At 36.4% G+C, this 12500-nt stretch overlaps 1 protein-coding gene across 1 annotated transcript; it reads left to right on the top strand.

Annotated features, from left to right (window-relative positions):
- The first annotated feature begins 247 nt into the window (after nt 1-247).
- RnrL (Ribonucleoside diphosphate reductase large subunit) lies at nt 248-7919 on the top strand. Its single transcript, XM_043036112.2, has 17 exons — nt 248-408; nt 1911-1999; nt 2196-2373; nt 2550-2710; nt 2905-3107; nt 3248-3444; nt 3897-4009; nt 4155-4284; nt 4409-4509; nt 4720-4848; nt 5184-5276; nt 5388-5521; nt 5656-5800; nt 6169-6381; nt 6523-6618; nt 6956-7144; nt 7263-7919. Exons 1-17 carry the CDS (start codon nt 357-359, stop codon nt 7497-7499), a joined length of 2460 nt encoding a protein of 819 aa, XP_042892046.2. The 5' UTR covers nt 248-356; the 3' UTR covers nt 7500-7919.
- The last annotated feature ends 4581 nt before the right edge of the window (nt 7920-12500 follow it).

The following is a 12500-nucleotide window of genomic DNA, read 5'->3' as shown; positions in this document are numbered from 1 at the left end:
CAAGGACCATGAATATAAAACCCCGCGATTGGTCAATTCAAGAACAAACTCAACCATCGCGTCCCGCAGAACAAACAAACCAATCAAACCCCTCGTTACAAAATACCCTCCAAAAATATATCCAACCAACCACACACCCCCTAACAAAACATCAAGGCGAAATCTAAACCAATCAAAATCCTTGTTACAAAGGCCTATAAAAGCTCGAAGCCCATTGGTCCAAAGGAATAGTTCGCGCGCTTTTAGATGATTTTTCTTGTACTTGGCGCGCACTCCCCGAGGAGACGGAGGCGAGGAAAGACTCACAAATCTCATTCTAATTCTTTTCCGAAAAAACGAGTAAATAATCGGCCATAATGGTGCAACAGACGGAGAAGATGTGGTCCAAGATGTACGTCTTGAAGAGAGGTATGTGACGGAATATGAGTTTTAAATGTGCTCTTTACTTTATTAAAGTTTGTGGACTTGTAAACTTATTTGTTGCTCTTGCAATGTTTTGTATTTTCGTCTGTATATTCTTTGTTGATTACACGGAAATAATTCGGTAAGTGTCTCTAATTGTCTTAAATGTCCATAAATGTCTAATTATCCAATTTCAACTAATTTTATATAAACTCATGTCAGCCGGTTTAGCTTCGTATAACATCAACTTTTTTCCCAAAGAAAGACAATCTGTCAGGAATAAGAGAGAATCATTCATCGAAAACCCATAAATATGAATTAAACCGTAAAAATAAGTAAGAAAATGTTTCCTCGTGTGGTTCCATTGGAAACCACACCCTACACTTCTCGTTAACGGATTAAACCGCCTTTTCGTTTTGTTTCCTAAGTTGTTTTGTTGCAGAGATTGATGAAGTATGATTAGCAGTAATATATTTTGAAATTTGTTTATAATTCTTTAGTACATAAGGGACTTTTTAAGGAGTTAGGAAGATTAATGTTCATTTTCGATATTTGTTTCGTGCATGGCATCAACACTCGTGCAATAAGAAGTATGTAGCCGCAAGGTCTGAAAATAGCGGCACACATCAAAAATGGATAAATAAAAATGGAGCGCCGAGTGGCGTGGGTCCGAGTCAAACGACTGCTGAATGGTGTCTGAGCTTTATTGTACAAAGGAAGATATATAAAATTCTCTTACTTGGTTATGATTACATATATATATATTTATATAAAAACTATAATATTATAAAAAGAATAACATATATCAAAACAAGTATTTTTATATATCTTGAACAATAAATCTATTTAAACTCTTTCAAAAGCTCCGAGTCCTAAAGGAGAAAACGGAGTGATACAGATTCACGGAAGAAAGCGGAGTGAGACTAGAGGGGTATCTAAAGCATGTCGTGCTGGAACAAGAAGTATTTGTAGGTTTATGGTAAATCTGCATAATTGACAAAGAATGATGACGTTTAGACTATCTTCCAATATAGGTAGGACTTATTTGAAGGATTAGAGAACAAGAACAGGATTTAATTACAACCACTTTCTACTTTGTCAGAATATGTAAATGCATAGCAGAGTTGAATAGAAGGGTTGTGCAACTGCAAACAACAATATAGTATTCAATTTTCTTTTTACTAAGATGAAATTTCTCATTACATAACTCCAGAAAAGGCTGAGCTATAATTCTAGCAAAAATATTAGTAAAATTGATACCATCTTTCTGTTCTGGGGATGGAAAGCAGGAAAAAGATTAGTCATTTTTCCTGTGTTCTTGCAACAACTTCCTCTGCTTGGCATTTCCTTGTCCCAATCAACCATGGCATTTTTCATCACCAATAGCATGATCGGCTAAGCTTCTCCATCCAGTTTCCCAAAGTGGTATCTGTAATAGGTGTTTGTTTGTGAAGGAAGAGCCAAGATTTTCATTCTTAACAATGGCTAATGTTTGAACTTTTCCCCAGATGGGCGTCAAGAGCCTGTAATGTTTGACAAGATCACTTCTCGGATTCAGAAGCTCTGCTATGGACTCAACATGGACTTCATTGATCCTGTGAGTAATGCAGAGATCTTGTTACAGGCATAAAAGGATTTTTTGTCTTATACTGTAAATTGCTACATTTTATATATATATTAATTTATTTATGATATCTATATATTTATTCATTTACTTATGATGTATATATATTTAGTCATTTATTTATGATGGAGAGAACATTTCATTTACTCATTGCCTACTCAATTTGCAGCCTGCAATCACCCTAAAAGTGATTAATGGACTCTACTCTGGTGTGACAACCGTGGAATTGGATAACCTTGCTGCTGAGACTGCAGCCACGATGACGACAAAGCACCCTGACTATGCGGTGCTTGCTGCCAGGATTGCAGTGTCGAACCTTCACAAGGAGACCAAAAAGAGTTTCAGTGGTAAGGGAATGATGGATGGAAATTTGTATGCTAGAGAATTTATAGTAGATTTTATTTTACATTTACTGTTTTTTTTAGATTATTTGATTGTTTAAAGTTGTTAATATTCCTCTTTATGAAATACTCCAAACCTGTGGTGTGATCCTAAAGCTAGAACCTTATCTTTTCCTTAACAGAGGTAATGGAAGATCTGTATAACATGGTCGACAACAAGACTGGGAACAAGATGCCCATGCTTGGGGAACCTTATTATAAGATCATCATGGATAATGCAGATAAACTCAATTCTGCCATTATCTATGACCGTGACTTTTCGTACAATTACTTCGGGTTCAAGGTTTGTTCAGATGCAAGCTGCATAGCATAAGGGTTTATTGAATTTGAAGTCTTAAGTTAATATATTTAAACTTCTTGAAAATTATGAAGAATATATTTTTGATATTTTTTATTAATGTTCATATTTCTCGTCACAATTGCATGGAAGTGATGTCTATTCTAATAGTGTCTAACTTGTATTCTAAAACATTACAGACTCTGGAGCGTTCTTACTTGCTCAAGATCAACGGTAAAGTGGCAGAGCGCCCTCAGCAGATGTTGATGAGAGTGGCAGTGGGCATCCATGGTGAGGATATAGATGCTGCAATTGAGACCTATAACCTGTTGTCTGAGAAGTGGTTCACACATGCCTCACCTACACTCTTCAATGCTGCAACAAGGAGGCCACAGTTGTCCAGGTAAATCCTGAGAGTACATGACTAAATTCCACTTTTATCCATGGAATGAATATATCCCATAATGAGTCTGTTATTGAAACAATTTAAAGTTATTATAGTAACCTTAAGGGTAATTGAAACTAATGTATATCTCTTCACAGCTGCTTCCTGCTTACAATGAAGGATGACAGTATTGAGGGCATATATGACACACTGAAGCAGTGTGCTTTGATCTCTAAGTCTGCAGGAGGCATTGGCCTGAATGTGCACTGCATCAGGTCCATGGGAAGCTATATTGCAGGAACAAATGGAACTTCTAATGGTCTTGTACCGATGTTGAGGGTGTACAATAACACAGGTAAGGTTACACTTTGTTACATTTAGTTGCAAAACTTGAAAGGAGGACTGGTTGAAGAAAAAGAAAAAAATACTCAAAGCAACACTTACAGTATGTAAATTAAGCAGCAAAAGTTCAAGTCAAGCTCACTATTGGCTATTCAATATATTCTCAGTAGTGACTCGAGTGATTGTCATGGCCTACAAGCCGTTGATGCTTTGACAAAGGCCAGCGAGACTCCTCCTCCATGTATTTTTTGAAGTGTCGAAGTTACAAAGGACATCGTAATAATGGGATATTAGTATTATTTGGAGTGCAGTCCTAGATTTTGAATCTTGTAGTTTGTTTTTAAATCTGAATCCCCAATATCCTTTTGTGAGAAAAGGGGAAACTGGAGGAAAGGTATTAATGATTTTATCTGAAATATTTCCTTGGTGTGTCTTCATGCAACAAATCCCCTGTTGAAATTTCAGCACGCTATGTTGACCAAGGTGGAAACAAGAGGCCTGGTGCTTTTGCCATCTACTTGGAGCCATGGCACCCAGACGTCTTTGAATTCCTTGACCTTCGCAAAAATACTGGAAAGGTAAACATTCAGATGCTAAGACAAAATTCAGACTTGATATCAGAATTTAAGTTAATGTTATATGTATTTGTGATAATTTTTCATAGAGGGTTTATATACATTTGAGTTTTCTTGTAGGATTCACATCTTAATTTTTTCCTTCTAGGATGAGCAAAGGGCTAGGGATCTCTTCTATGCCTTGTGGATCCCTGATCTGTTCATGCAGCAAGTAGAATCCAATGGAGACTGGTACCTGATGTGTCCTCATGAATGCCCAGGACTCCACGACACTTGGGGTGTGTAGGAATTTTATTTAGTTCCGTAATGTGTATGTTCGATATGTGTGTGTGTCTGCCTTGGAATTAAGCTCTTTCTTTAGTAAAAAGGAATATTGTGTCATTCTTACTCTTTGCTTTGCAGGTGAGGAATTTGAGAAGCTCTACTACAAGTACGTTGAAGAAGGTCGTTACCGTCGCAAGGTGAAGGCACAGCAGTTGTGGTATGCGGTCATTGAATCACAGGTGAGTGAGAACGTTATAAGAAGCATGGTTAATAGTGTTGTTCTTGAGACTGATATGTAATTTATGCTCATTTACAAGACTTCTATTGATTTGGAGCTGATGTCACTTTTAAGAAGTTTCTAAGAAGCAAGCAAGAGCAATATCTTTTTGAATAGGGAGATTCCAGAGTTTGCTCATATACCAGAATTGAGATTTACATATTTTCTACAGGTTGAGACTGGTACACCATACATGTTATACAAGGATGCCTGCAATAGGAAGAGTAACCAACAGAATCTAGGTACAATCAAGTGCTCTAATCTTTGCACTGAAATTGTAGAATATTCCTCACCTGATGAGGTAAGTTGTTCCCAACTACTTTTATTTCTGTACTATATTAAACTTACAACATTTTTGAAAATGGTTTCACTTACAGCATGAGATGAAATGTTAAATTCAAGAAACCTGTTTTAAGAAAATGTTCCTAAATATATTCAAATTCTCATTTTGATAACAAATTGGTATCATTTTATTTTATAATCTTTTAAACTAAAAAAAAATTAAGTCATTTGTGTCAATGTAAGGATTAGAATTTGCTTGTTTTGCAGTGTTATTCCTTATTCAGTGAATTTTTTTTTTTCACAAGTTTCTAGCTACTCTTCCACTGATGCACTAAAAGTAATTTACTTTTACAGGTTGCTGTGTGCAATTTGGCATCTATTGCTCTGAACATGTATGTCAACCCAGACAAAACTTACAATTTTGCCAAGCTGAAAGAGGTTACAAAGGTATGTTAATCAAGTTCCTAAGATTATTTTTGTTTCTTTCTGCTTACAAATTACTGATATGAGAGAAATACTTGTTGGCCTGTAATTTCTAATAGCTATTTATAATTACAGGTTATCACAAGAAATCTGAACAAGATCATTGATGTCAACTTCTACCCAGTCGAAGAGGCTAAGCGTTCAAATATGCGCCATCGTCCCATTGGCATTGGTGTGCAAGGTCTTGCTGATGCCTTCATTCTCATGAGGTAAATAGGAAAATTAGTATTTTGTGATTAATTCGTTGTATGGCTGCACATCACATAAATATATAAACAAAGAACTAATTTCAATCATGTAGAATTCTAAGAGTGGAAAATTCTAATACTACTTTTATTTTTAGACATCCCTTTGACTCTGAAGAGGCAAAGTTGCTCAACAAGCAGATCTTTGAGACCATCTACTATGGTGCAATGGAAGCCAGCTGTGAATTAGCCGAGAAGCTTGGTCCTTATGAAACCTATGAAGGGTCTCCGGTCAGCAAAGGAGTAAGTGAATATTTCAGTGATTTGAAAGTACAGTTACTTCCAAAATTCAGCAGCAGCTCATGAAACTTGAAGGTTCTGAACCAAGGAATTTTGAAGCAATATGTATAAATTAGGATTTTTGAGCTTCACCTGACTATTAGCAGTGACTACATACTTCTCATGATAAACTTAAACCCATTGGTTGCGGTTTTAAATAAATGTGCAGTACGATGGCTGGGTTACATTGCCTGGCACGGTACCATCTGTGTCTATGACCGACTCTGCCTTTGCAGCAAATCATGCCATCCACTGCTAATGGGTTAAAATCTTTGAAACTTGTCGATACTTAATTTTTATTTTTAATATTTCATTCCTTTCCTCCTCTGCAGATTTTCCAGTACGATATGTGGAATGTAACTCCAACAAACCTGCATGACTGGGCGGCTCTCAAGGCTAAGGTAGCGAAGCATGGGGTACGCAACTCCCTGCTGCTGGCCCCCATGCCTACTGCATCAACAGCTCAGATCTTGGGCAACAATGAGTCGATTGAAGCTTACACCTCCAACATTTACTCTCGCCGTGTCCTTTCTGGAGAGTTCCAGGTGTGGCATTGTTTTAAGTCCTTGAAATAATTTATAATGTGAGCCCTGCAAAACAAGCTCAAAATTTCACTTTTTAGTTGGAAGCCTATATTATGTGCACTAATTGTTTGTTCATGTATTGACTGAATTTGGTTCTGACAGGTTGTGAATCACCACCTGTTGAGGGACCTGACTGAACTTGGCCTCTGGGATGACGAGACCAAGAATGAGATGATTGCCAAGAATGGCTCAATTCAGGTATGAGAATTTTTACAGTTGAATAATATTGTACATAGGAGATGTTTTGGCATTGTTTTCCATTATTATTATTATTTTAATGTCTTCCTTATGTGTCAAGTTTAATGTCACTGTCCAGAGAATATGGTTTTGACACTAGCTTTGGGGAATGAGTCAAAGTTGGGTTTGCTATTTTTCTATACATTGATATGAAAATTTATTGGAAGTATTTTAAATTGCTATTGGTATAAGAAGGAATGATAGGTAAGGCATAGGAAGGAATGATTGGTAATGTATATTGACTTAACATTTAAAGTGATGTGGTTTAGACGAGCTGATTATTTTTTCTCTCGTACAGACAATTGCAAAGATTCCTGATGACCTGAAGGCTTTGTACAAGACTGTATGGGAAATCTCGCAGAAGGTAGTAATCCAGATGGCAGCTGATCGTGGTGCCTTCATTGACCAGAGTCAATCTCTGAACATCCATATTGCTGAGCCAAACTATGGCAAGCTAACCTCTATGCATTTCTATGCCTGGAAACTGGTAAGTGTTTTTTAATGCAATGTATAACCAAGTAGAATATAAATACTATTGTAATGTAAGCAAGTGTGTTCTATATTGTAAGTGAGCAATTACAATGCATCCTTTTTCTACTCTCCAGGGCCTGAAGACTGGCATGTACTACCTCCGCACCAAGCCTGCTGCCAATGCCATTCAGTTTACTGTTGACAAGTCCAAGCTAAAGACGGCTAATACGACCACAAATGGCACTGAGAACGGCACTACCAATGGCACCGCTAATGGCACCACCAATGGAACAAAGCCAGATGCTATGAACATGGCTGCCATGGTTTGTTCCCTTGAGAACAAGGACGAGTGCCTCATGTGTGGTTCATAAAAATCTCAAAATGAACTAAAAAGAAAACGAAAAATCTCCAAGCAATGTGTTCCCGGTGATTTCTCCCAAATATTCTTTTAAGCTTTAGATTATATAAGCTCTTTTTTTATTTTCTTTCCTGCTCTAGCAGTTTTCATTGTGATAAATAATAAGTTAAGTTTGTATATTTTGTTACACGATTTTAATTCTGCTTTTATTTTGAATTGAATCTTTCTTGCTGTATATCACTTAAGTTCTTTCACTTAAGTTGTGCATTCACACTTGTGCCTTATTCTCTCAGCACAACACAACCGAGAGCTTACATATCACTGCCATTATCTTAAGCAGGTGCACGCAAAGCATACTTAGTTTTCAGTGTACCACTATATTTTTAATACTGTGTGTATTGTGTACTTTTTTTTATAAAGCATATATATTTAAGTTGCATTTTTCTTACCAGTTTATTTAGTGAAAATTTAATTATTCCATAACCTTTTTGCTGTTTTTTTGTGTGTATTAGTAGGTTTTTGTTGTAAAAAACTAGAAATACAAAAAATATGGCACAAAAAATCTAAGTATCACAGTTATTATTAAAGTTCCTCTTGTTACATTGCTAACTTTAATACTGATTACTTGGTTAATGAGTAAATTATGTAATTTAGGGGAAAAAAGGAAAAGCTCGCTTTCCAAAACCTTGGAAAGTAGATAAATACACTGCAGAGTGGTCACTGATCAGTACATTAGCAATCAACAAAGCAAGATTCTGATATAGTTTAGAAAAATTCTGACCTGAAGAGGTGAAGTACATACGCTACAACCAGAAATACTAAGTATATCGTTTATATCATTAATAGTACATTGCAAGATCAACTTCATTAAGTCTTTATTAAAGAAACTATATTTTTACTTCATGTTACAACTAAAAGCACAGGATCTTTCCTAAGTTCTTGGTAGTTGATTTATACATTATCTAAAATATGTAGGTAGATTTCTGTCCTACTATACAGATATTTTAAAATTAGGCCATGGTAGATCAATGCAGCATTGGCAATACAACGTAGGTTTGAAAGGTCAACCTTACGTGTACTAGACAAGTTTCTTTTGCAACAGCAAGGCTTCAATCTTGAAAGAGTTGGCAGACTTAGGCCCCACTGTCGCATCGAGCAAAGATTCGCCCTTCTGGCTTGTGCTTTCAAGTTAAAATCTAATTGTGATGTTTGACAAGTTATGTTACGAATATAGTGAAGAAATATCAAGGTCTGCCTCTAGATGGTTCTCCTTTTTTCAGCAGATTAATACTAGAAGTAGAAGCTGGGTTATCGATAAAAGATTATGCTTAATAATTCATTCTCTTTCCCAACTGTAGGATTTGTAACCTTTATAAATTAGGACTGACTGAAAACAGGACTTTGCAGCACAACTGTTAGAACAAAAATCGCAATCCACATGGATATTTAACATTTTCCGATTTTATTTCCCCCCTTTCCTTCCTCCATACTCCCTCCGTTTACCCCAAGATTCACAGACCGACCGCTCTATCCGTAATTCTTGGTCCATCCCACCCCGTCTTTCTGAATGGACGGCATGAATGAAATCCAATTTCGTCCCACGCAATGCAGCGGGAAAGCCTGAAGGAGGTTTCGCCTACCTGGAGAGATTTTTGTCTCATGATCTTTCCTTCACGAACTCATCCTCCTTCCTATCTTGTCAAGGAACTTTTCAGACGGAGCTGTCGAATGGAACGTGTTAATACAATGCAAACATGAAACATTGATATGTAAGTATGTATTATATAGATAGATATATGTAAATATGTATGATATATATACTGTATATATCTATATATACTGTATATATATATATATATATATATATATATATATATATATATATACATATAAATATGTATGATATATATATATATATATATATATATATATATATATATATATATACATATATACACATATATATATACATATATATGTATATATATGTATATATATATATACATATAATATATATATATATATATATATATATATATATAAATATATATATATATGTATATATATATATATATATATATATATGTAGTATATATATATATATATATATATATATATATATATATATATTACTTATACATATTACATATTATGAAAGTATTTATGTTTAACGGTCAACAGAGCATATGTCTGACCTGAGATACATGATCAAATTACAATGCACAGATGTGACCTTCTCAATTATCGGATTTCGTATATCTCCCAGGGATCGGACAAAGATGTGCCCAACAAAACAGCAAATGTTGTTGCACATGCTTTTCACGACTTCTGTCATAGACATTCAGCCCCCATGTATTTTTCAACTGATAACGGGACTGAATTTCATAACAAAGTCATGGATAAGTTATGTGATATCATGAATGTAACTCGTGTTAACATTCTCCCTTACCGCCCACAAAGTAATGGTATTACAGAAAGGCTTAACTCCTCCATCCTCTCATTAATGAGATCGCTTGTTGATGCGACATCGGACACATGGGATGAATCGCTATTGACAATTCAGTCTTGTATTAATAGTACATTACATTCTTCCTTAGGTGATACCTCACATTTTCTTTTATATGGAATGGATAAAAAACTACCCTATGACCTCTTTGATGAAAGTCAAGTTCCTTCATATAATGATAATTATGCTGAGTATCTTCTAAATAGAAACAAGTCCATCTTTCAGATCACAAAGAAGCATTTGACTAATTCCAGAGATAAAATACTGTCATTTCAACACAAAGTGGCCCGCCACAAGGACATTGAAGTTGGAGCATTAGTATTTAGAAAAGTCAACCAACCACTCAATATTAAGTCAAAGCTTGCTCCTAGATTTGAAGGTCCATTTAGAGTAATTAGTGTAAAGAACAACAAGGCCTACATTAAATGCATACAGTCAGGTGAACAATCTTGGTCTCATTTCGACGTCCTAAAGCTTGCTCACAAGTACTATTCTCCCCCGGCCGACGAACACTAATTGATTTTTATCTTCCAGACCTTACTCCTCTTGGGCTTATCATTCTTCGCTTTGTCATCTGCCGACCACCATGCCCTACCCCCTAGGCTTCGCGCAGTACCAGGAGCCTTCGTTGAGGACCATGGGCTAGTCTTACCGATAACAAACAATGTGGAAATCAATATTTCGCTTCAGCCGATTGCTGATTTCTCCGGCCTGGCTACTTTCCACCTACGTAAGATAGCATCACTTCAAGCGCAGGTAACTCGTGAACAGTTAACGCAGCAGCAATTCTCTCTTCTTGACAGTGCACTTAATTCTATCCATAATCAACTTTCTTCTTTTGTAGAACATAAACATCGTTCACGACGAGGATTAATTAATGCTGTCGGAAAGATTGCCCACGCGTTATTTGGCGTTGTAGATGATGATACTTTCACTTCTAAGTTCTCAGAATATCAGAATAATCTCAGAACAATTACTCACAGATTTGACGCATCGATTCATGCCGTCAACACTATTGCCACTAATGTTCACGAGTTACAGAGAGCATTTCACAGCGTTAACTCAACCTTTGAAAACCTCTCCACAAAGCTCAATAACTCTAACCATTTCACAGAGCTTGCGTTTAACGTGCTATCTTACCAAGTGACAATTAATAAGATTATAAATAATATTAACTCAATAACCAACTCGTTGATTTCAGCAACAGTAGACGAAGTACTTCCCAGTCTCATTACTCCACATGACTTACGCCCTATTCTCCACAATATCTCCTCTGCTAATGTTAAGCCTCTTTTTCCTCTAAAACAGCGAATTCAGTTCTACTCTACTCTAAAACCTTACCTCACAATTTCAGGTCTCTCTGTACTTATTCCACTCTCCCTTGAAACTACCTTCAAGGCTTATTTCATTCACCCATTCCCATACAAAACAAATGACACTTTCTTCACTTTAAACACACAACATTCACTCATCCTAAAATCCCTTCACGGCCAGTCTATTTCTTACCCACCAGCAGATTTCTTAGATAACTGTGCAAAGAGTGGACCACTCCTCGCACATTTGTTTACACTTCATCGCCTCTGGCACTTGACACAAACATGCCATCTTGCTTCAGGGCACTCATTACAAACCATAACATTATAGGTCAGTGCACATTCTCTGAAATCCGTGGTTCGGTTAGGCCGTTTCTTCTCTCATTTCCCGACATTACCCTACTATTTTACTTCAAGGCTACTACAACTACAGTTATGTGTAACAAGCATAACCCTGATGTTGTTCTACAAGGTACTTTTGTTCTTCCAGCCTCATGTGAACTGACTTCCTTATCCTTATTTATTCCAGCCACCCATACCTACACAAGAAAGATTGCAATGAATACCTCCTACCTGCAGCCCATGTCGGTATCATTGCCATCCTTTAACATTTCTCTTCCTAATATAACCTTTCAACAGATGCCTACTTTGCAACAGCTTGATGCATTTACCCCGCTCAGCCCGTTCCACGCAACCTACATTTATCCCGTATACGTTACCATCGCCGGAATGTGTATGTTGCTAGTAACCCTGGGAGCGTGCTATTGCATCACTTACAGGCGAGTTGCATTGAAAAACAAGCAAGTAAAGCATACCCATGATTCTGTTGCATATACCAGTTACCCTCATGCCATATAATATTATAAGAAAAAAAAAATCAAATAAAAAAAAAAAAATAATAATAATAATACCAAAAAAAATCATAAAAAACATTTTGATACAATATTCGATGTATTACTAACTCACGTTTTTTTCTTGTTGCACGAATTATTTTCCTTTTCATATATCGAACTATGCCCTCTACCCTACGTCCCCGCTTACCTCTCTAAAGTCATGTAAGGCGCCAGGTACTTGTACTTTTTTTCAAGTTATGATATTGACGGATGCAGAAGAGCACACCTCCCAGGTGTGTTAAACCTGTAATTCCAGAGCTGATCTCGAGGCCTGCCATGCTGCACATCCGTGTAGTACTGTG

This window comes from Penaeus japonicus, unplaced genomic scaffold (genome assembly GCF_977035675.1).
Source record: "Penaeus japonicus unplaced genomic scaffold, GWHDUDI00000001_assembly GWHDUDI00000005, whole genome shotgun sequence".
NCBI lineage: Eukaryota > Metazoa > Arthropoda > Malacostraca > Decapoda > Penaeidae > Penaeus > Penaeus japonicus.
This window is presented reverse-complemented; position numbering and strand designations above follow the sequence as displayed.